Raw genomic sequence first — 24,520 nt, forward strand, 5'->3', positions numbered from 1 at the left:
CTTAACCATGTCCTTGCCACATACTGAGACTAACCCGTACATATTAAAACGTTAGATCATTGCCTGGTCTTGCATGGATTTTGTGTGAGTGTGTGAGCCTGTGTGAGCAAAAAGAGTGAGCAGGGATTACTGAAGCTGCCACTGAAGCTTGGCGCTCTAAGCACACTGGGGGGGAAACACTGAACGGAGTGGCTGAGGGTGCATTTTAAAATGACCACACAGCATTTCCAAAGAAATACCTTTGAAACACCTTTCTGTGTTGCTGAACTGGACATTTATCTCTTTGATGAACAAAAGAGTAAAGACTAGAAGACAAGGCAAGCGTGTGCAAGTCTGATATCAGCGTGCACACTGAACTGTGCCACAGGTCCACTGATGTGCACAGAGAGGGGCAAGATAACAAACCAGAGATTTACAGATTTACAGATCCTAACAGTGACTCATCACTCATTCATCTCAAAAGATGAGATGCAGTACGATGAGCTACTGCCGTACTGTGTCGTGAGTGCTTGCTGATATTTAAGTCAATATGATATTAACTTCATATCACTAAGTTCTAGTACAGCAAAGGAGTAGATCTGTGATGCTTTGCAGTGTAGCCTGTATCTATAATGGACAGGAGTTTGAGTTTATTATAAAGGCACCATAAAGGAATCTGTGACCTAAAGGTAGAGCAGACTTATCCGTTTGATTCCTTGGATACCAGAAAAATGAAATGCATGTCAGTGATAAAAAAAAGTCAGCTTCCGTAAAGTATGTGCAGTTTGACCTTAAGCCGAGGAAAAGTGAGTAATTTTCTGCCCGTGGCGAGTTGTTCATAAAGGTTTAGACGAACACAACAAATGGTTCAGACAGTGAAGTAAACCTCTGGAGTGCAAATACGTAACAGGTCATCAGGCAAAACACCCACAGTCTGTTGTTAGTGTGCAACAACAATGACTACCAGCAGACAGGCATGTTCAAATGTTTCACATGAAAACGAATGTGGAGAACACACAGTTGTCCGTATGCACCTGATAGGGCTTTACCTGCTAAACGTGGGGCCACACAATTTTCCACAATTCACACTACGAGACAGAGGAAAGACAAAATCTGTTGAGAGTGAAAGATCAAGTATACTGACAAATTATGAGTGATGAAGACCAGTTGTGGTTCTTTGGTATTATACTGCAATGCTATTTGAACGTGGAGATCCTGAAACACATTTATTCACTGATTGTCTTAGTCGTTGTAAAGAATTATGCAGATTGTTTACACATTAAAAGGTAATTGTAAATGTCGTGTTGGCGACACTGTTGTTGGTACATTTTTTTTTAATAATACTTTTATGAAAGAGAGCAAGGACTTCAAAGAGACAACCTAACTGAGCTTCTCAAGGAATATTACAAGATAACACAGTAACCTGCTGATACATATGTAATAGTTTGTCTGACTGATTGGGGAAGTGAAATTATGCTCTAATATACTAAGGAATAACCAATGCAGTGTAAAATACTTGGTGAAACAGCTGACCTATTTTTACCACATGCGCTGGACACGGGGTGAGACCGTGTCGTGGTAAACATGTTGTACATGTGAGTGACTGTAAACAAATACTCCTTGTTATCCTACACATGTTCCTGCGGAGCACTGAAAATAGAGCCAGACATATACAGTAATGACAGCAGAATGCAGGCTGACATTCATGGAGGTGGGTGAAACCACATGTCATATACATAGCTGAGCCATGAGTTGAGGGATAAGTCACGCATCAAAGCCGGGCTGTACATGTAAGTATGAGTGACGGATGTACACCCAACACAGCCTTGTCAGTTCCCATGAGCAACATTAGCAAAGGCTAATTAATCTTATATTGGTGTCTCATTAACAGCACAGTGTTGACACTCGCCATGTTCCCGCCAGGCATTTACACAACTGTGAGACCACAAACTACAAAACTAAACAAAGACTGAACCTTGAAGTGAAGCCCGCAGTAATTCTGCTTTAGGACCGGCTGTGTTGATAGTGAGAGGAGCTTTGCTTTCATTAAAGCCTTTTAAGAACGGGATGCAGATCACTAAATGTCTGTCTGGATCAGTGGCATCTATCATAAAAACTGTGGCACAGCTATAGCATAATATCGTTCTTTTAGCCGATTATGTAAAGCGGCTCAACCGCCATCATCTCAAAATTACTCACTTTAAAGTTTCACATATAATAGCAGACCTTGTTTTTTTTTCTCTAGCCTGAAATACAACTGCAGACTCAGAATAGAAATGGCTATTAGTCTATTCAAATCCGTAAAGTCAAAACTAATCTAGGTTTCCTTCAGCTAAATCACTCACACTTCCTTTAAGGCTGTACTGTTTGTGTGTTCTGTTTTGCTTGGAGTACATGTGTCTTAAGGTGGGCTGAGTTAATGTTCTTTATGTCATACTTGACTGAATATAATGCCAAATTGAAGCAAAGATTTGTATTTTGGAGGCATTTAAAGCGCAGAGCAGATTAGGCAGAGATTTTCAGCCAGGCCTCTTTATCCCTGTGGCAGCTTAAATCCGTCTTTGCCTTTTATTGCTTGTCCAGGGTGAAGATTTTCCCCCTTACTTTTGCTTGCACACGGCCAACTGTTGGGAGAAATATACCGTTATGAACTTGAAACAACAGTGCACTAAATTGTAGGTTTACCACTTTGCTATAGTCTTCATAAGGTTGGCTTCTCGTACATATGATATACATACATTTTGCAGATTATTATAAAGGACTAACTGCTAAATTGTTAGATATCATCTTGCACCGGCATGTTGTGCATCTTGGTGTGAAAAACAGCAGAGATGTGAGAGCAACACAGGGAAGAGAGGAATGTGTCAAAAGGGTGCAGTGTGACAGTTCTGGTCCAACAAGCTTCTTCACGGCAATTCTTTCCGATTATTCAATCTCTACAGCACAAAATGGAAAAATAAATAAATAAAAGAAGCTCAGCATTGTATGCTGTAGAAAAATCTGGATTTTCATCTCTAAGCCAAATATATAAAACAGCTGAAACTGGTAGGTATGACGGGCCGTCAGGGAATGTATCCTCCCACAATTTCCCACATGGGAGCAAAATGCTATGCCTTGAAGCAGAACATTTTTCAATTAGCATTCACCGCTAAAATAAGTGACACCAGTTGTGATAGCATAACATCAGTGCTGCAATGCAACATTGTGGGAGATCTACTATGACAAGGATTTCTGGGATAACTGAGAAGAGTTGATACATGTTGCACAACATTAAGATGGTTAGAGTGAACCATGAAAGTTAATGTCATGGTGTGGGTTATGTTGCAAACAGTCTAGTATGTGTTTATTTAGTGCTCTTAGACACTGGGACATAGAAGTATATTTAAATTGGAACAGGTGAAAAAGGCCAAAGTTACAGATGGCTATCTGGACTGCTATTTCTGTGTCTGACATCTGTTTGACTTTTGGACTCTCTGAGCAGCATGTGAGCAGCATTAAAAAGTTACAGGTGGGTAAATGGGAATGTTTATGATTCTTGAGGTGGACATACACCGACCAAGTTTGGTCTGAAATATTTATAGAGTAGTTCTCCTTGAAGTAAAACCTCAAGATGACTGGCTCCAGATCCAGTCTCGTGGGAAGACATGTGATGAACGTTACACTGAGTGCAGTGTAGATGATCACATGGACACTTGTTGACCGAAAAATCTTTGTACTTCTGACAAACAAAGAGGCTATGAGCTGTTGTCACAAGAACTGAAATGTCAATGACCATGTTTATATGGTCTTTAGTATCCCGATTTTGAGGCTTATCCCGGCTTTGAGCATATCCGGGATATGGTGTTTACATGGAACACAGAGAAACCCGGTTATTCATATCCCCGTATACATGATAAATAACAGTATCCCGTTTTCCGTTCACTGCATCCTATCTGCGCATGCGTGTTTCACGTCTTTTTCAATGTTTTCCAACGCGACCTAACTTGTTCAACGGAGCGAGGTGGAAAACCAGCGTCACGTAGCTTTTCCGCAACAGATTTGAATACATAAGTATTTCTGTGTTTTCTGCCATCTAAACACGTCGTTATGTTTAGTTCTTTCATTACTTTAAGGGAAAATTCTGTCTCTTCGTCGCTCCAAAAGTGAGTTCTCGTTGCCGCCATGTTGTTTGTATATCTAGTGCGTCACTTGGCGTCACTCGCGCCTGCGCAGACAGTGGGCAGCCGTCAGAAATCGGGATAAGGTGTATACATGCTTCAGTATCCCGGCTTCTATCGGAGTACTCCAGGTAGCAAAACCAGGTTTCTTGAAATCGGGAAATGAGCATATTCCGATTTCTGAATTCGGGATATGGTGTTTACATGGACAAACACAAAAACGGGATACTTCAAAAACCCGATCAAAATCGGGATACTAAAGACCATGTAAACATGGTCAATCACTCCACTGCATATAAACTTTCCTATAGTATCTGATGTGTATATGGCACTATGGATCTTCTAAATGTCAGCCCTTAGCATTAAGGTTCTTAATTCTGCCATGGCACTTGTAGAAAACAGCAGCCCAATTATGCAATAAATAACATCTTTTATGAGATAATATGAGAGTGAGTAATAAAGTGATATTTCTGTACACAAGGTTCGTTCTTATTATACTGAAGAAACTTGTTTATGAAGACACAAAACTGAGCGTCGAACAGAAGAGGCATGGAATTGAAAGGGCAGAACTGCAATAGAGGATGGCAAGGCAACAACTTATGCAATGTTGCCTACATGTCAGGAGCTTCTGTGTACTGTCATGCTCAAAAATGCTGCTCAGTGGCATTCTAAAAGCAAAAAACAAGAGGCTTACTGTTCGTTGACGACAAAGATGCAGTTGTCTTGCGAGGGTAAGCCTGAGACAGGATGCTTGCAGGTCACCTTCCGCTCATTGTGACTGTTGAGAATAAGGAGGGAGAAGAAGAAAAAAAAAAAAGTTGATCAGTGTTTGAACACAATGCGTACACGTCAATAACATCAGTTCAGCTGAGAGACTCAATCACCTGCAAAACATACGCGCAGCTAAAGCTCGACTGGGCAGAGAGGAAAATAGTTAGTCGAGCCAGGATCGATACAGAAAAATGGAAATGTCTGCGAGCTGTGCCGGATTTCAAACCTGTGAAATCTGGTCTAACCTGACATACACTGGGTCCGCGTGACACCAGGACAATCACTATTTGTACACCACAAACGAACAGGTGGAACTTATGTGAAAGACCACTTCAGTAGACAGAGTACGGTATTAGAGCCCCCAGATAAAGAACAAAAGTGCTTTGTAAGGTACAGTAAAAGATCCACAACAAAAAGATAAAAGAGAAGAAAAGAATAGTTCAGATGCAGATTAGAGCACACATTAGAGAACATCAAACTGGTTAACGACTCATTTCAACAAATCATAAAAAGGACCAGAACCCACAGGCTCCAGCTGGCTGCTGCGCCACTCAGAACCTAATGACAGAGGTACAGAAGATGCCACCCACCCATGCTGTGGGCCAATTACAGCGGCCCACGGTACGGTCCCCCCCAGACGTAATTAGAACACCAGGACACAGGCCTCACAGTCTTTGGAGAGGAGGAATCAACAACTGCAGCTTCCCAGTCAAGTAGCGCCTGGTCAGTGTTGCATGTATGTGGATGGCCTGAGGGGGCGGATGCCTCAGTAAACTACCCAGGAAGCATCATCACTTGGGCTGCTCTAGTTACTAGTAACTACTAAAGTACATTTTTGCTTTAAAGATGTTATTGGAATAGCAACTAGACAGCATAATTAATTTAATATCAACATACAATTCAATAGCTTCCTGTCCCATAATCTACAGAGATGGAAAGTCAATGGTTATTTGATTAAACCATCAGTCAGATACACCCATGAGAGGTTCAGAGGCAGTTGATAGTTTGTAGTATACGTATATATTGATCAAATATATTGACAACAGCAGAGATCAAACAAGACCAAGCTGTAATGTCTTCATAGCTACTACTGCCTTTACGTGTTGGACAGTTATTCTATACTTTAACACAGTCAAGGCTCCACTATAAACACAAGAGAGTCAAGCTAAGGCCCAAAAATAACACAGTTTTTAAACACGGGGTACTCGTGTACTGGAAAGAGCAAATACCAAGCACGAAATAGGGGGTTTAGTTTCAGTTTAGCCTGGAGAGCAACAGTCTCCACAGCTCTGGTCTATAATTACTGGAGGCACTGTTGGCAGTAGAGCACTCTGTGCGGTCTTGGGGCAGGCCAACAGCACCATATTTCTTTGGTATCCTACACACATGCCCATACTGCTCTGCACATAGGCTGGCTGCAGATTTAAGAGAGGAAAGAAAGTCTGGATATGTATGCCCAGCTATTAATTGATAACGTATGCTAGTTGATTACAGGAAAGAAAAGTGTTTCCTTTAAAGAGATTTAAAAGGAAATCTATTCAGGAGGTATATTATTTCTCAATGAGAGACTTCAAACGCATCCATAAAGCACAGACTACCAGAAACCCCATTTATATAAGTTGTCTGCTTTATATTGGAGCATTATTGGAGGTATACGTATGTCTCCTGCTGGGAATAGCATGCAACCTAGCTATACATTAGTATAGTATCTTGCATATGCTTCTATTTGTAGCTTACTTTGGATGTTGGTAAAATATTTAATATTTTACATTAAAACTGAATTGCAAAGAAAGACAAAGAAAGGCACTGTACGACTAAATAATGTACTGTATGTGGCTAGTATTGCCAATCCCACTAAGAATCAACATCCTGTCTGCATGTCTGTGCAGTTTTCAGCTTCTTTCAGCTCATTGTTTTGGTTTGGCAGTCTATGTGGTGAAATCCCAGTGGCTTTGAACGATGGTAAAGTAAGCATGGTCTCTCAACACACAAGCTGAAAGAAGCCGATTGAAGACTAGTTGCCCAATGAAACTGTCAAAATAGAAGCAGGCACAGAAAACAAACATCTACTGTAGCGAGTCAGAAGACACCCGGACCTTTTTTTTCCAGAAGCAGGCAGAGCGCACCATGGGTATGAAGCAAAAACGGATCTGCATTGAGAGTCACAGCGTCCTCGTTCTATGCTAAAATAAGGGTGTTCTGTTATGTAGTAAGTAAGACAGGTGTTGGCTGAAAAAACAGCTAGGTAAAAAGTAAAAGAAAACATTACCAGCTCAACAACTGTCCCTGTTAAAATCAACAAAACATCATATTAAAATAATTCAAACTAAAACCTCTATTTGAATTCAAAACTCGAAATAGAAACAGAAAACGTGCAAAACATGTCAGTTAAACTAAAGCTTCAAAGAATCACATCAAAATAAACCCCTTGTTTCTCTAAACCCGAGAAGTTTATGTAGACTGATGTGTGCACGGTCAGCGTCCTAACAGTTTAACTTTATGGACGGAAGCTACTTGAGAAGGTCTTAAACATTCCCGACACGACACATGTGATAAGAGGGGACCATGAGCTCTTGGACCTCAGTAGAAGACACGCGGGCTGCTACACGTTCTCCATGTTGTCCAAAATAGGCAGGATGACATTCTTAGAGGAAAAGTTTTCCCTCAGACCACCTATAAAGGAACCACAGCCTCATTTTGAAATTCTCTTTCAGTTATTTTGTTCTCCTACTCAAAACACTGTGACAGCCTCGACGATACTGACAAAACTCAGCTCAAACTCAATTTCACTGTGAGCTGATAGCAAACATGACGGGACCGGACTGTGAAACAATTACTAACTCAATCTGGGGGTTGATTGTTTTGTCTAACACAACGTAAGGGCCCTCTGCAAACACCACCAGATAATAATTGTTCCACATAAAGCCAAGTTATACTGCGATCAGCTCCAAACACAATCTTCCTCCGAGTAAATATGTTTTTTTCTGTTCTTAGGTTACAACGCCATTTAAAATAGTCACACATGCAGCTCTGGAGGATGTGGTCTGTGGTCACTCGAGTCCAGATTAAGTATAAAATCACAGTGCAGCACAGAATGTGGCAGCATTTTTGTTTCAACGGAGGGAAAAAACGCTGCATGCTCTTCATTTAAGTTTAGAAGTCCTCTTTATTTTCCAGAGGGAGTTGTTGGTTTATGGGGTGTGTATGGGAGAAGGGCACCAGGAGGAACCTTTTCTCTTGACCTCAGATGTACTGGGGAGTGGGGAGTTGACCACCCTGTAGTGAGGAGGGTTGGGCAGGCTTCTGAACTGCCCCGTCCACAATAATTAGCAGTGAGCTGCGGTAATGAAGAGCTTAAGGTCTGGGGGTCAGTCCAGCTCTCCACAGGCTGAGCTTTTATTGCTCCGGGTGGGTCTTTGATCCCCTGCTCCCCTTCAACTTCAGCTTAACCACAAACAACTACGACGCTCAAAAGAGAGGCCGACAGAGACGGTGAAAGGGCTTCATGAGTTTTGACAACATATCATTGGAGTTTAACACCCGACTTTGGGGGCCCTGCCGGGATGCCTATAGATTTTCTCTGATGCTCATTCAATTATCTGGCAATTCATTTCAGTAAAAACAAGACTAGATTTATTTTGGTTCTAAAACAAATCTGGACTCAGCATCTCTATTGATTTGACATTAGTGAAATTCAAAATAGCCAAGGAAAAGTACTGCAAAATACATACAAGACAATGTATTTACAGACAAGGCATTATGGGGTTAACTAACATCGTTCTATTGTTACTTTTTCAGAGGCCAAACAGAGTATGGAGGAAAACCATATAAACACTATATGTGGTCATATGTTTTGTCAAATCTTTCAGCAAGGAGTAAAGCCTAAAAGCTGAAGGGGATTCCCTTGTGCTGTGCTGAACGAATTTCTGCAAGCCACCGTGAGTAGTCTGTCTGAAAATTTGGATACGGGGACATTAAAACCAGCTCTGCAACTTTTGATACAAATGTAAAAGAACGATCATCTGCTCTGTATTGTAAGTGAAATGAGAGTGGGAGGAAGGTTTTTTATTGATGGTACTTGATTTAGTGACACTGAGACACTAAATCACATCCATTAAATCACACACTGTCCGATCGCTGTGTAATTTGTAGCATGGGAGGCGAGCTCTAAAAACGAATCAGGATTCATTTCATATGGTTTTATTTTCATTTAATATCACACGGAGTGCCACACAAAAGAAACTGATTAGCTATTCTCTTTTAATTATAGGTTGTTCCTTAATGCAACACTTGACTTCTATCTGCTCCGTTAGATGAGTCAGTCATGCTGCTACAAAATTCAAGCTCTTTGCTTTTTAACTTTGGGAGGCCTCAAGCAAAGAAAGCCGTGCCACTCTCTCTTTCTTTAAAACTTCTATAAATGCAAAGCGCCTTACCACAGCAAATGGATCCTAATTATTTTTAACAGAACGCCTTTCAAGCTGCTCCAAGGCCTCAACTGACTGGGCATCCTCGTGTTCAAAGTGTACAGGCAGGTCAGAGCAATCAAACAATCCCGCCTCCTTTCTGATCTAATCATACATACTCCACAGTGCAGCAGATGCTTTAATCACAGCATCTGACAGCAGCATAACATTTTTAACACACATGCCCTAATAAGCTCACACCCTGATACTAAAAGTGCTATGCTAGTGAAATCATACCATCCTATTTGATCCATATTGCACTTCTTAACCAATCATTTATAGATGTGACTATTTTGAGACACCTAAACGGATTTGAAGTTCGTCTATCTTAATTCTTGGACAACACAGGAAACCTCCACGAGAGTTTAGAGAGAAAACTTCTTGACACCTAATTCTCTTGTTAATGCCCACAAATCTAATCCTATTACACAGGAAGGAACTTGGACATAACGTATTATCAGGTAAGTACTTGTAACTAGGATAAAAAGAGTCGGGCTCTAGTACAACTCTTCATCACCCCATGGACGTTGACTAGAGGTATGAATAGCCTTCCTCACAAAAGATGAGCTGAATAAGCAGAATAGGCAGTTTGTGAGAGGTTCATGTGGGGTGCAGCAGGGGCTCTGCCATCCCCAAAAGGCCTCATGACATGCACAGCCGCAACATGATGCCATGTGCTGTCAAAGGAGAATATCAGGAATATCTACTATGTTAGCTTTAACTAATTTTAGGAGCATATCTTAAGGAAGCACCAAACCTCAACCTCTGCAGAGAACACAGCCCATAGCTACTGCTACCCATCTGTTAAGCTTTGACTTTCACCTTAGACCTTTATACTTAACCACAGAAAACAGCTGCTCATTCGGGCAACAAATCTGATTTTTTTTCCCCCCACAAATAATTAAATTAGCAGCCCCCTCGAAGCAGCTGTGACTGTGTGCAAAGTGTGTCAAGGTGACACAGCTGAACGTCAGAAGATTTCAGAGCCATGGAAACCAGCTGCCTTCTCAAGGCAAAATAAAACACTGACTGAAAGAAGTGAAACGTTGCATTTGTTGAAACAATTCAGGAAGTTACTGTGGGAAAACAGCCATACATTGTAAACAGCTTCACTGCAACCCTCTGAGCAGAGACCAAATTTAACTGTTCCTTAATAGACAAAGGGAACGTTTCTTTAAAACATCTATTGATGGATCTGAAACTGACTTCTCTCCCCCACATTACAACTCAAGTTTCTATCTTTACTTTCAGGGTCCATAAAACTCCATTTGTCAACAACTAAATTCTTAATTTCAGGCTTCATTAGAGCCAATACCTGGCTTGCATTCAACTGTGCTGTACCATAAAACACTGTGGTTAAATACACGTATTTAGGAATCACATCTATACAAAAAAATAAATAAAAAAAACTACTATTGCTAGTTAAGTCTGTGGCAGGACAAAGAGCAGTATAGCACCCAAAAAACACTCCTCTTATTAAGGTCAGCTCCTTAAAGAAATAGACTGAGACAAAATGCTTCATTCTGAAACTTTACATTTAGCATCATTGTGTTTACTGTTAAAGGCTAAACTAATATGAGGGAAGTAGCAAATACTCTCAGTTGTCCATTCCTCTTTTTGCCACGTACTGGGGTAAAAGGGCAGATTTACTTATTAACCCAGGAGTGCCTCAACCATGCAGAACTGAAAATGTTTCATTACAACAGGCTACGAGCAGACAAGCTTCTTGCCCCTTCTTACAAAATGTACAAACACATGTTACTGCTGCCATCCAGCAAAGTAAATGTGTAAAAATACTAAGTTTGAAAAGCAAAGACATCCTTTTTCTCTGTATCTGTAAAACTGCAAACATTGGACAAGGATGTTATATATGTATATGCATAACCTTGATAAATTCAGAGTTGACATCTCTGTGCTGTTTATACCATTTTGCTGGTTTATCTGTCATGACTCTAAGATTGAAAACAAATGCGGCTCCGCCCTCCTCTCCCCTTGATGTCTTCAGCTCAGTGAGTGCTGGGACTGGATCAGCAGCTAATATCAGGCATCTGTTTATACCCTTTACTGCTGAACAGCGTTTTATTTAATATTTCTTAACAGTATAACCAGATGAACGGTCACACACGTCTGCCAAGAAAAGAACGGTGTACTGGTTTAATATAAAACCATAGGAACTGGTAAAATGTCTTGCCTTGGATGATGGGAGCGCTCCACCCCCAGCCTGGAAAGCTTAAGTACATTTGTGGTGGAACACATTGCTGAAGCAACCCTGATGACAATGATGGCTGATGGTGCACTCACGGGAAAATTGAATCATCACCGAAGATGGAACAGTTATTTGTGCTCTCCTTGTAGATTTGGATGAGACAGCCTAATCCATAACCCATTATCTCATAATCAATCAATCAGTTAACACAGGCAAGGATCTTCACCATACAAGTCCTCACAAAAACAACAAATGGAGTCAAAAACAAAGTCTACCTTTACAGGTGACGCGAGAACATTATCCAAGGTTTAACAAAACCATGACAGCAAACACCAGGCCTTAAGGCACATAGAGGAAAAGCAGGAACAGGTTCAACTGCTTAGTTGCTTCCAAGGATTCGGGCATAAACCACAAGATCTTAAAAGCAAAGGCAGTATTTAGCCCATGTAGTGGATGTTATCTGGTACAGCAGATTAAAGAGAAGGCGCAGTCCGGGGCAGTGCAGGGAAGACAGTGCAATGCTATAATTATGGCTTAACTGACTGTGAATAACAGACAAACGATTTTCCAGATCATCCAGAAGCACCATGCAGTTTAGTTCAGCTCTTTAAGGAAAATACGGTCAGATGCAAAGTAATGGGTTGCAGTCATTAAGGAAGAACAACAATGCTGCAGGACTGAATACAGCTAAGTCAGGAACATTTAAGAAAATCTGCAGAATATTAAAACCGGCAGGACAAGCCTTCTTCTCTGAAATGAACTTCACAAAACCTCAAAAATAACCATACAAAATAAAAAACTGAGAGAGAAACCCTCAGTTTTTATTAAAGTATTTTCCCTGCAGGGGTTTCCTTTCTCTGCTGTGTACAGTCACTCAAACTCCTGGAGCTGCTGACAAACAGAATATGAATTTTTAAAACTGTGACAGATATATATATATATATATATATATATTTGAAATGCAATTTCCTCCTGGTACTGCAGAGCCAAAGTAGAGTAGGAAAGAAGTGCTGCTCACAGAAAGCATGGGCTATGTTTTTAAGAATGCAAAAATCCTAATGTAATAATTAAATACGGAATGGATAAAAGTAATGAGCAATAGAGCATCTATGCGATTGTATCAATTCAATACAAACAGAATCCGCGACAAAAGCAAGGCAACGTGCCAGAATAATATCAGGACACGGTAGCGTCCAGCTTTGTGTACATAAAGCCATGTAATGAACAAAACGCTGAGCGGGATCCCGGCCAGGCTCGCTTATAACTGCAATACAGACAATAACAGGGGCTGCATTTCAAATAGCCTTTTGTTAGCGTCAGCAATCACCGTCAATACAATTATGCACCCCAATCATTATGGCGTTAGGAGCAAACACCGTTCAGTGCACGTCGCACACATCACCAGCGCTGCGTACGAGGTTGTACTTACAAAGAAAGGCTTCCGTGAATGTCCAGGCAAGAAGACCGAGCGGAAAAACAAAGGTGCGTTTTATCCAGATGTGAAGGTCGGGTATAACGACGTGTACAATGTGTTAGTTGGAAGAAACGTGCGTTGTAAAGTGCACTCTCTCTCTGTATCTCTCTCTCTCTCTCTCTGTGTCTCTCTCTCTGTGTCTCTCTCTATCTCTCTGTCTCTCTGTCTGCTGCTCAGGGAGCAAGTCCTCGCGCTGACTGCTGCGCCGCGTGCGCCCGTAGTACAGCCTGAAACCCGAGAGGCGATGATGTCACGGTCCGGATGTAAAGAAAGCAAGGTAGCAAGGTGGCCAGTGGCGCTTTACACTGACTTGCCACTTCATTAGGTACACTAGTGACAACGAATGCACCCCAACAGAACAGTCCTGCACTAAATCTAAGCTTCAGGATGGTTCTGGTGTTCAGCGTTTATTTAAAATAACTGTTTTCATTTTGGAGGCTGTGGTTTGTAGCACTACAGAACTGTGTCGTGTTTCTATTATTTCGACAATCCCATTTTAATCATTGGGCTAGGCTAATCAGCAGAAACACTTTTGTGTTTAATTCACTCTAGTTTAACAGCAACACATCATTTAAAATCATACAGTTGAATCACCACCTTTCTGACGGTGTTTCTATAAAATTAACATTATAACCGCCATGAAGGAAGATTTTGTGCACGGATGTTTTCACTTGTGTAGCTAATGTTTTGAAAAGTGAGTGTATTCCTGATGGAAAAGTACTGAGTTTAGTTACTTGGTTTAGTAAACAGGTTATATTCATGCACGATTAAGTGCCTTGTTTTGTATAAAACCTATGAGTTCAAGAAGAGTACAGGAGGCCTGAGGCCTCGGTTCCATCTCAAGGAAGATACTCCCTCTTTCCAGAGAATAGAAAACATGCTTGTTGACAGGCTGTATGATGTGTACTTAAGATAATCTACCATTGTGTATAAATACTGTTTCATTTTTTTTTATTCTGGGAGCTCCTCTCCCATAACCGTGTGTTGTGTGAGATTCTGTGCACCGCCTGAATAAAGGGACGCTGACTTCAAGATCCTCATTCCAAGAGTTGTGATTCCTTTTTTCACCTCACAATTCCCTCACAGCAAACCGTAACCCACCAAACAGGGATACACACAGACCCGGACACTAAAGAGCCCCAGTACAGTGAAGCTGAAATAAGTATTAGACTAAAAGGAGGATTTATTCTTTCAATGCAGTGCCCAAGCTCTTCCGCACGTGGGGGAAATGTAAAACTGCATGGAAAAATATGAGACAACCCACTAACAACCACATTGAGGAACTGAACCGCATCCCAGATTTAAACATATTCCATTCCTCTGTTGTTTATTTAGGAGTGTATCCAGGCAGGTCAATAATACGCACTTAAATGAGTCTGAGCGCTATTCCCTCCACAGTGAGCTGTGTTATTTCTGGCGTTTACTGCCTTAAATCTGAATGTGGCTAGGCACGCCCCTCTCAGCTCATACTTCTGCAAGTCCTGACAAAGGGGCACGCTGAAAAATGAACTACACTGGGCTCTTAAAGGCTCATCCTGAAAATATTTTTGGATCATCAGGATAAAGTTTGGGTAAATATGCTGAAAACACTGAGGTCACAGTTCAAGGCATTGTAATACTGTAGCTTATCTGTGGTTTACATTCTTGCCCATCATGGATCTGTGCTATCTGGTTGAGGCTTGTTAGTTTCAATAGGATGAAGCAAGAGAAAGGACTGAATATCAAGTAGGTTCAGCAGGGAGCCTGCAGCTATTGAGGACATGAAAGCCTGGACAATGACCTCAGCCACAACCAAGAAGCCAAACAGCTCCTCCACTCATCAACCTGCTGGGTGCAGTCAATGGTGCAGGAAGACACCCAGAGACAGTCAATGCACACTTAGCGGCTCCTTTTCTCTCCCTGTTCCCTCTGTTTAATGACACTACATTCTTTAAGAGTGTACAGTAGAGCTTAAAGGCACAAGGTTTAAACAAAAACTGGCCACTGATGCTAAATGCATTTTTAATGGGCTATAAACACAGTGAAGAGGTATGACACATAATAACACCATCAGGAATATGTGAACTACCTTGACAAGCTCTCCAGCATAAATAATGCATCAGGCTTCCATTACAAAGAGGGGTGAGGGGGACACTAAAACATTCAGTCCTTCAGCTATCCTTGGTCCTCCAGGGAGGACCTCCCATGCTGGAGCACGGAGCTAGGGGATATGACCACCACCTGGAGAACAGAATGGACACCACACCCCGAGAGAAAGCAGAAGGGAATAGTGAGTATCTGGAGGATATGTGATATGATATTTAGTGGCCCCATCCATGGAAGATGAATCCGTAATGAATAAGGAGCTCGTGCTCCAGCATCCACAAAAAAAGGTGTCAGAGGGGAAAGTCGAAGCAAGCTGTTCAGCCATCTGTGTGTGTGTGCTCTGTGTTGTGCAAGAGAGCATGGTTTAATCCAGGATATCCAAATCCATGTTTGCTGTCAGTTTCCAAACTAAACAACAGTCTACTGTTCCAAAGAAGAGCAGTCCCAGCGTGAAGCTCTTCGTATTGTTAAAAAAAATGAGAGGGTGTATCCAAACAACAGAGCTTCAGTTCAGTTCATGTTGTTCTATTGCAAAGGGTTCTCTTAATAGTTAATTCATTGTAAGTCTGACTAAAATGACATTAAGGAAATAAATTTCTGTCAACATCACAGTCACTAAGACAGCCTCAGTTACCTCAAACATCCACCTCTTGGCTGGGTTTAAAATCATACATAGTTAAACTTTAGTTGCTCAATATATTTTACATTTCGCGGCCTCATGAATCAAAATGTCGAGCGGGGAAAACAAAAGTAGCGAAATCAAGATCAAGCCTGCAGCTGAGCATTTGTTTTGATTGTAACTGCATGCTATTTGTTGTAATTTCCTCTTTATAAATTAGGAAACACGCCAAGGTTCATAGTTGAGAATTCCAAAGTAGTCAGTTCATCAGTTGTTTCAGTGGAAGTGGGAGTCTTAACTACTGTTCCAGGAATCTGTTTAAGTGGGGGTATGGCCAAACCAAGGTCACACAAAGAGCGTTTCATCCCACACCAAAACTTCTCCACACTGCGTTTTATGGCTGTGCACCATTAGGCTTTACGAGAGAGTAAGGATAACGGGGTGGGCAAGATCAGATCTGTCGACGTTATCAAAGCAGAGTGGTTTGGCTCCACCACTCCTGTCTGGACGTCAAAGCCGAATGCCTTGTAAAGTAACGATGCACTGGGTGTGAAGGCAGGTACGGCTGCTACGAACAATAACAACACCTGTGCAAAGGAATGCAGTCCAGTTCTAAAAGAACATACTTTTGAAAAGAGTATGATGATTGATTTTGGTTGAAACTTTATCACATTTGTTCGGAGTACCTTTTCATTTTGCAGTGAAGACAAAATAAAAAGGCTGACAACAACTTGAACAAATTATGTGTGTGCGCCACATGTCATGTTAACATACTACTATACTATCATTTTCAGATAAGAGTCTTTTATTCCACTCTTAAGTCATTCATACCTTAAATTGTTTAATATTCTCAGCTGTCTAATAACCACTTGTCATGTGCTGCTCTGTACAGGGCCGGTGGAGCCACAGATGAAGCTGAAATGTGAACAGACATCTCCCACAAACTCCTATCCGCTGCACCAATTATCAATGAGCAACAGAGTGTTTCCTTTCAGCTACAGCTTGCACTAGAAGCTTCATCTGGTTCTCAGCTGACAGATGCCAAGGAGAAGCTTTCAGACTCATTAACTGCCCACTCAGAGTCAGAGAGAGAGAGAGAGAGACAGGAAGAGAGAGGGAGTCGCTAAGTGTTCACATGTTTATCCACTCTCAGAGGAGCCTCTCCTACCTGCCCACTCGCTCTCATCTCTGGCTCCTTCCTCTTCCACCTACACTCCCACACTCTCTCATTTGTCGCTGAGGTGCAGATTATTACCTGCTGGTGTTCTGAACAGCTGCAGGTACGACGGCTGAAAGTAACAGTAGCGGCGAAGATGGCGAAGAAGACACAGAATTAGACATTTTTCCTAGCGCTCTGTAGTGGCCTCTCTTCCTCCTGAGTGATAGCGAAAGAATACTGCATGCATAAACTGTTCCATTCCCAGCTTGTCCTCAGGGAGCCAGTGAGAAGATGGGCTGAAACGGCCACCCTCTTGGCGCACTGGTGTGTGAGTGAATGGGGAATGGGGTCGTCTCCTGCTCCAGTAATTAGCTGTGTGTGTCAAATGGAGCTGAAAAAATCCCTTCTTCTAGGTGTCTGAGTGGCCACATTCAGACACACAAGACCAGGCTCAAGTCACTCCAGTGACTGCAGTGAAACAGAAGGAACTTTTTTTTATTTTAATCAATGAACATACAACGTGTCTGATTCAGTCAAAAAAAAAAAAATTGTCTTTGAACTGAACAGTGACACTGTGGAATGGTATGGTCACGGTCGGCCTCCATCCTCCTGAACAAAGCGAAAGAAATATCTCCTGAGCTGTTTTCCGTCTTTGTGATGGAAACACAGTTGAAAGGAATTGAGAAATACGGGTTTTATCATCCATCCATCTTGGCTACAGAAATGAAAGAATTTACATCTGATACAGACTTGAAAGTATCTTTTTCGAAGAAACCAAAACGATGGCAGTCACGCTGTGTCTTTGCATTGAATGACAAGGTCGACCTACATGACAGTTTTTTATGTTTTCCTGTTATGTTGCTGTGACACAATCTTTATATAAAGATCAATATAATATAAAGACAGTGAGGTATAAGCAACTTACACTTAACAGCTTTATCCATGATTCCTTTCTAAATGTCTGTTTCGGGTGATATATTGAAAGGAAAATGTGCTTACACAAGCACACAAAAAAAAGTCTAATTACAAAAACATCAAAAGGAACATTGTAATTTTGCAGAGTCTAACAGAATGGACTAATCAATGAGGAAGTCCAGATCACATTCCCACAGGCTGCCAGGAAGTTTAGGAGAACGGAATACTCTAATGAACCACAACCCCCCCCCACTGACCGTAATTACACGAGCCAGCCAAAAATCACTGTCCTAATGACACAATGAATCCGTGTCCAGGAGCAGATATGATAGTAGGAGGCAATGTGCAGGGACTAAACCAAGATGCTTAAGCGACGACTGCCACAATAAAGCAAAGGAGTTGGAGAAATATTAGGAGAGCAGATCAATCAACCTGCAGTATTTTTTAAGCACAATGGCCATGTGACAATCGCAGAAGGTCAGCTTAAGAACAGAGGGGTTGGGCAGACTCTGCTTCACTGCTCAGGCTGCTTTGTGAGCCCTGGCGACACTGACAGCCACAAATTCCAAAGTTTGCAAGAGAAAACACCAATAGCGATGCACTCTAGCATGAGGCTCCACCAAGCCCAGCCCCCCTCACACCTCATGTCTTGACTGCATGCTGACCAAGCTTCATCTTAATTTCTTTTCGCATTTAGCATTAAATTAGAATATAGGGGCCTCCAGTGTAATACACAGAGATATACAGTACACCAATCTGCCATAACGTTATGTCCACCGACAGGAGAAGTAAATAACATTGACCATCTTGTGACAATACAATGTTCTGCTGGGAAACTTTTGGACCTGGCATTCATGTACCACCCACCTACACCAGACCAGGCACCCGCATCCATAGCAATGACACTCCTTGATGGCAGCAGCCATCCCCAGCAGGATGCAGCACAAAAACGGTTTAGGAACAACTCAAAAAACATGAAACACAGCACAAGGTGTTGACCTGGCCTCCAAATTCACTATATCCCAAACTGATCAAGTAACTGTGAGGTGCCCTGTAACAATGCTGATCCACAGAGGCCCCTCCCCTCAACCCAAAGGACCCAAAGGCCCCCACTAACAACTTTCTGGACACCCTCAGAAGGCTCATGTCCATTTTCTGATGAGTCACAACTGTTTTGGAGGCACAATATTAGGAAGGTGGTCATAATGTTATGCCCAATCTTGTATATTAAAAACATGCTTTACATCTACCATCACATGACTGACAGCACCAGCCTGTCAACTAGTGCTTAAAACACAGAGGCAACAAAAATACAGAGGCAATTATTTGGATACAAATAATTTATAGTTCAACAGTTCAAAGTAAACAATAACATGCACAACACCAGTCTGTGAGGCTTCAGGTTTGCAGAATGATGAGACAAGTGTCCCATATGTGTCAACAGAAAACAAAGAAGGTTGTTTAGTCAGAGGCTAGTACACAAAAAATACTCCTGCATTATCAACAAAGGAGGAGGAGTTTAGTGCATTCATTAAAATCTTAACATTACAATTACTCAGGAATCAAGATCACCATTCTATTAATGCTTCACTGGCACAGTACACAGTAAGCCTTTAAAGTTTTTATATAAACCAGAACATTTCTTATAAAGAAGTTGTATATAAACATTTAAGGCATGGACCATGTTAAAGCCTTAGCATAAAAAGTTTAAATTCCTTGAGTTCTGTTCATTCACCAAATCAAGCTCCAAAGTTAAACTGATCTACATGTCAGAGGGTTCTTCATGTAAATCAACTTGCTGATATTATTCACCGTTTTCAAACATAACTGTGCCTCAGGCTTCCAGCAGTGCATTACTCACTAAGTAGCACTGTGATAGAGCGTATGATGGCATCAGCACTGAGGGAAATTTTTAGAAGTGTTGTTCCAAGCTAAGAGGAGCTTTCTCAGCATCAAATCAAGGCTAGACTGAAGGTTTCTAGGGGGACAGTGAATGGCACTGCAACACTCTGTGGAAACTGGATCAGTTCTTTGCAAAGCACATTCAGACAGGACAAAAGTGAACGCACCGTCCAAACATCAATACGACAAGCTTTGTCCACTGAGACAGAAAAGAAACTTCATCACAGATACAGAAATTAATTATTTAAGATTAAAGAAAGCAACACTCTAATCAACAAAAAGTCCTGTCAGAGGAAGGCTGTCTGGTTGTGTCTCAGGAGGACAAGTACCAATAAACCACTTATCACGATGGAAAACACTCGGGTTCGGCAATGACATACATTTCATGACAGTGGAAACAAGTCCTATTCACTGATTAATTAAAATTAGAGGAGGAGACAAACAGTCAATTGAAATGCAGGATGCTGGGAATGTGCAAGTCTGCGGCTGTTTTGCTTCTCTGTAGATGGACACCTGCACCAAATCGACCCCAGCCTGACCCAGGAGAAGTAGCACCCCATTCTTCAGAGACATGGTACACCCTCTGGTCTGCATTTTTAAGGAGAAGGGTTCATACTGCAGCAGGATAATGAGACCAAAAACACCTTCAAATCAAATCAAATCAAAATTTATTTATATTGCACTTTTCATGCCTTTTAAAAGCAACACAAAGTGCCTCACAGAGGCTAAAAACAGCAAAAACAGATGGTTTTGCAAAAACCACTTGAGGACTAACGAAGAGAAAGAAGTTCTGAGGGTCACAGACTTTCCTCCACCATCACCTGACCTCAACCACACTGAACATTTATGGGACACACAGGAAAACCCAACATTACCAACAAGTAGCTCTTTGGACCACTATCAGAACCGACTACAACAAACTTTTGAAGTCCATGCCAGCTTCTTAATTGGATAAGCTGGTATTATGTTGAGCAAAGCAAAGAGATTTGGCTCACACTGAAAATATCATCAGATTGCCCTTTGTAACATATTTCATATACAGTGATGTGCGGGAACATGCACTACCTGACCTGAAGACACCATTACCCATGCTGGAGACTAATTTAGGTAGACAAATATTTTTATCAGAGACAGAAACACGCACAGTATCATCCTGTGAGTATTGAGTAATTTGTGGGGAACTCTAGTCGAATGACAAACAACAGCCGTCTCATGTAACTAGGTCAAGCTCAAGTTTTGATAATACATTCAGCAGGTCTGTTCATGTGACACCAAGCAGTACGCTTCAGGGCTGAAAAATGAAGCCAGCGTTAGGGCGTGTCTGCTTCGAGCAACAGACAAATGCCCTCACAGGTCGTTAGCTGTCTGCCTAGGCGTCACTCACCTGTCTCCGCTAAGAGACAAGACAAGAGTTAGGTTGAGTTAGACACTGCCCAACAAGGCAACAGCTAGCATGGCTAGCTGCTACTACTTGCACTGGTGACACAGCATTTGAATTCCATTATGGGATCTGTTTCAACTGAGTGAAACAGACCTTTCTAGTCTTGAGAAGTGTTGTATATCAATCCTCACTCACTATCAGTTTCCACAGCGGACACATACAGCAAGAAGATGCACACAGTTCTTTGTGAGCTTAATGAACGTACCAAGCCTTGTCTTTGAGTGTAATGAGCCTGCTGGGAGCAGATAATGTAAGCCGTGGTGGTGATTTGATACAGTCGGTAACAACATTCCCATCCATACACGCAAGGAGCCTCCAGAACCAACAACAAAAGTGATGATTATACAACAACAGAGAAGCACAGCGTAGCATGTATAATAGCTCATTCTATCAGCTCATTTCCCTCCTGGGATTACTTTTTTAGTTTAAGATTGATTAGGGGGAAGTCTTGAGATGCAAGATCAGCTTTTGCCACATAAATGTTTAGCGTATACCGTGCAGCAACTCACTTTACGCTGTGAGTTTAATCAGCTCTGCTCCACCAGACTTGAAGCAATGTGTGTCTGCATATAATGAAACATTAATTATATATCTTTTCACAGCGAAACATTGATCAGATCTACGTTTCGAAACGCCTATAACTTTATTTTTCTTAAGTTAAAATCCCCTGCATCACATTTCTATTCATTCCAGGCAGTAGTACAACTGACTGTCTCCACAGGGCCCCTTTTCTCTCTCAAGCACTCGCACTTCCTGAGAACCGAGTGAAAGGTGTCTATTCACCTCAACAGTTCAAGGATTACAGCACTCAAATCCCCACAATAAAGGTTTTATGGCAATGAACACCGAGCAAACTGTCTAAATGCATATGAATAGGAACAAAGGACTGAAACTGTGAAAAATGTCCTTAGAATTAGTTTGTCCCAGCCCAGGAAAGACTTCAGATAGACCTAATATAATCTGCCATGGTGGGCCAGGCTATTGCAACTGTTTTTATTGTTTAATTATCTGATAAAATCAAGTCAACACAACAAACCAAATCTTATTTTTGTAATTAACTTTGTCTCAGTTATAAGCCAGAGATTATTAATCATCAAGTATACAGACAATTCATTTATTTTAATGCTAAATTGTATTATATTGCACAATAGATTGTCAAGTGTCCCTACTGTGAGATGCTGTTGCTTCTCTTTTTTCTTATGTGATAGAAAATTGATTCACTTTGGGTTTTGGACTGAAGAACCACATCAATTTGGGACCAAACGACCAAAAGATTAACTGATCCACAAACATGAGCAGAAAACCAATGGTGAAAAACAATAACAGTAATACTTATTTCATTGACTAACTCCCTTTAAATCCTGTGTGGTCTCCCTGTTTGTCTTGCTCAACGAGCTTGGGATGTGTCAGACCCACAAACAGGGAGAGATAGAGAGAGAAATGTGGTGGAAGTATAAAACAAGGTTTTCATGCACTACCTAGCCTTCAGCAGTGCTGAGCATGCTCAGTAGGCCTGCCACAGGGCCACACTCCTATTTGGCCTACTTCTGATCAAAACCAATAATGTCATGGAAAGTTCCTTTGCAGTGAGCGTGTGTGCGCCTAACAGATAATGAGTGATAGAGAGGAGTGTGTGTGTGTGTGTGTGGCCTCAATATAGGAGGAAAAATCCAATTTTATTCTTTCACAGCCACAAACAAATACTATCAACCCCGATGGGCATTATTGGTCCATCTATCATCCTGAATTGTAACAGAGAAATTGTAGCTGACAGAACTTTTTGTTTTAGATCAACAGAAAGCTTGAGAGAACGGCAGAGTTTATCTGACAATGTTATAAAATGCAACGCAGGATCGGTTAAGCTCTAGTTCCTCTTGTCCCCAGGCAAAGATAGCTGCTAGCGTGAGCAGAGAGACGGGGCAGCAGTGCCTCACTCATGTTGGTGCAACTGATTACAGAAAAGATGACCAACAGAAGTGGGTCAGCAACAGAGACAGACTAAGATACTCGGAGACAGGGAGAAAGAAAGAGAGCATTAGAGGCAGAGGAAGTATATGACTTCAGAAAATGATCCATGTTGGAAATTAAGAGGGAGACTTGTGTGGAAAACGGTGTTTGTTTACACCTAAAAGACGCAGAAATCACGCAGGGAAATATTTACTGCGACATGAGCATTGACCTTACAATTACACGTAAATTTGTTGATTAGAATCACATTTTTTTTTTTTTCCAGACGAGACGCACTCTCTGGCAGCAGGCACAAAAACACCCATCATGTACCGTGGATTGTCAAATATTATCAACATCAGGCTGCACAAAAGCAAACAGCAGAAGTCTAAACAAACATTGTGGAGAGCACATGCCCTGGTGCTTGCTTACAGTTTCACTCACGTGAAGGAGACTTTGCCTGAAAAATGGCATTTAAGGTTGCCCAATCAGTTATGCGTAATCCATCTAAGGTTAACCAAGTAAAAAGACCAGCGACTGATCAAACTTCACATGAGACAGAAGATCTAAACAAACCACACAGAGTGCTGTTCAGACACAGCCACAGATCAGACGTCACGGTGCATGCTGCATCCTTGAGGAAACGGATTGGTTCCAGCTTCAAAACTTCAACCTGACTTCTGTCGAGTCAGCAGGCCTAATCCAAGCCAGCAGATACACAGAGCACACAGACGAGCTGTGGTGAACGAGGCAAACATGCTGACACAGAACACCATTGCTCCACACTCACGTGCAGTCACGTTCATTTAGTATTTCAGCCAGCACATCCGGACATGTTACTAACAGACGTATGAACATGTTCAGGTGGTTTCCACTGTGGTATTTGGGAATTAGTATCATTACTATTAATACCTCAGTATTAATAGTAATGATACTACCTCGGTTTGGGTGACGAGTCTGGCATTTTTCTAGAGCAAAGTGCAGATGGATTTGCAGATAGAGTTTTTTAATAAAGCGCAGGGCCTGGGGCATCCCACACAATGTCCTGACTGAATTTTCCCACATCCCGATTTGACTTTCTATTATAACACCCTGTTAATCCATATTTGAAATCGGGGCAATCAATGCCACTAGAGCAAGGACTGGGTGTGTGCAGAGGAAGGCACAGCTGACAAATTGAGGACAGCTTTCTGTACTGAGAAGTCAACCGAGTTAGTGATTCCATCTGACTGGAATTTGGCACACTCATGTATCTTCCCTCTTGTCACCTACCCTCATATTCCTCATTCATATCACTTATTTTATTAGCTTTTTTAAAAACAGGCACATCAGAGGGCAGAAGCCAACTTTTTTTTTTTATCTGTTTTACAGGGAGTGTCTCCTCCTGGGTCACCCGCTG

The 24,520-nt window shown here is 41.6% G+C and overlaps 1 protein-coding gene across 7 annotated transcripts in view; it reads right to left on the reverse strand.

Moving 5' to 3' along the window:
- Positions 1–24,520, reverse strand: part of LOC311495720 (pleckstrin homology domain-containing family A member 5-like) — a 74,028-nt gene that overhangs the window by 28,612 nt on the left and 20,896 nt on the right. For all 7 annotated transcript variants that reach the window (XM_084555281.1, XM_084555279.1, XM_084555275.1 and 4 more), the window contains exon 4: positions 4,831–4,914. In XM_084555281.1, coding sequence (XP_084411407.1) covers positions 4,831–4,914 — 84 coding nt within the window. The remainder of the gene's footprint in view (positions 1–4,830; positions 4,915–24,520) is intronic.

This window comes from Chelon labrosus, assembly GCF_963514085.1.
Source record: "Chelon labrosus genome assembly, chromosome: 11".
Lineage (NCBI taxonomy): Eukaryota > Metazoa > Chordata > Actinopteri > Mugiliformes > Mugilidae > Chelon > Chelon labrosus.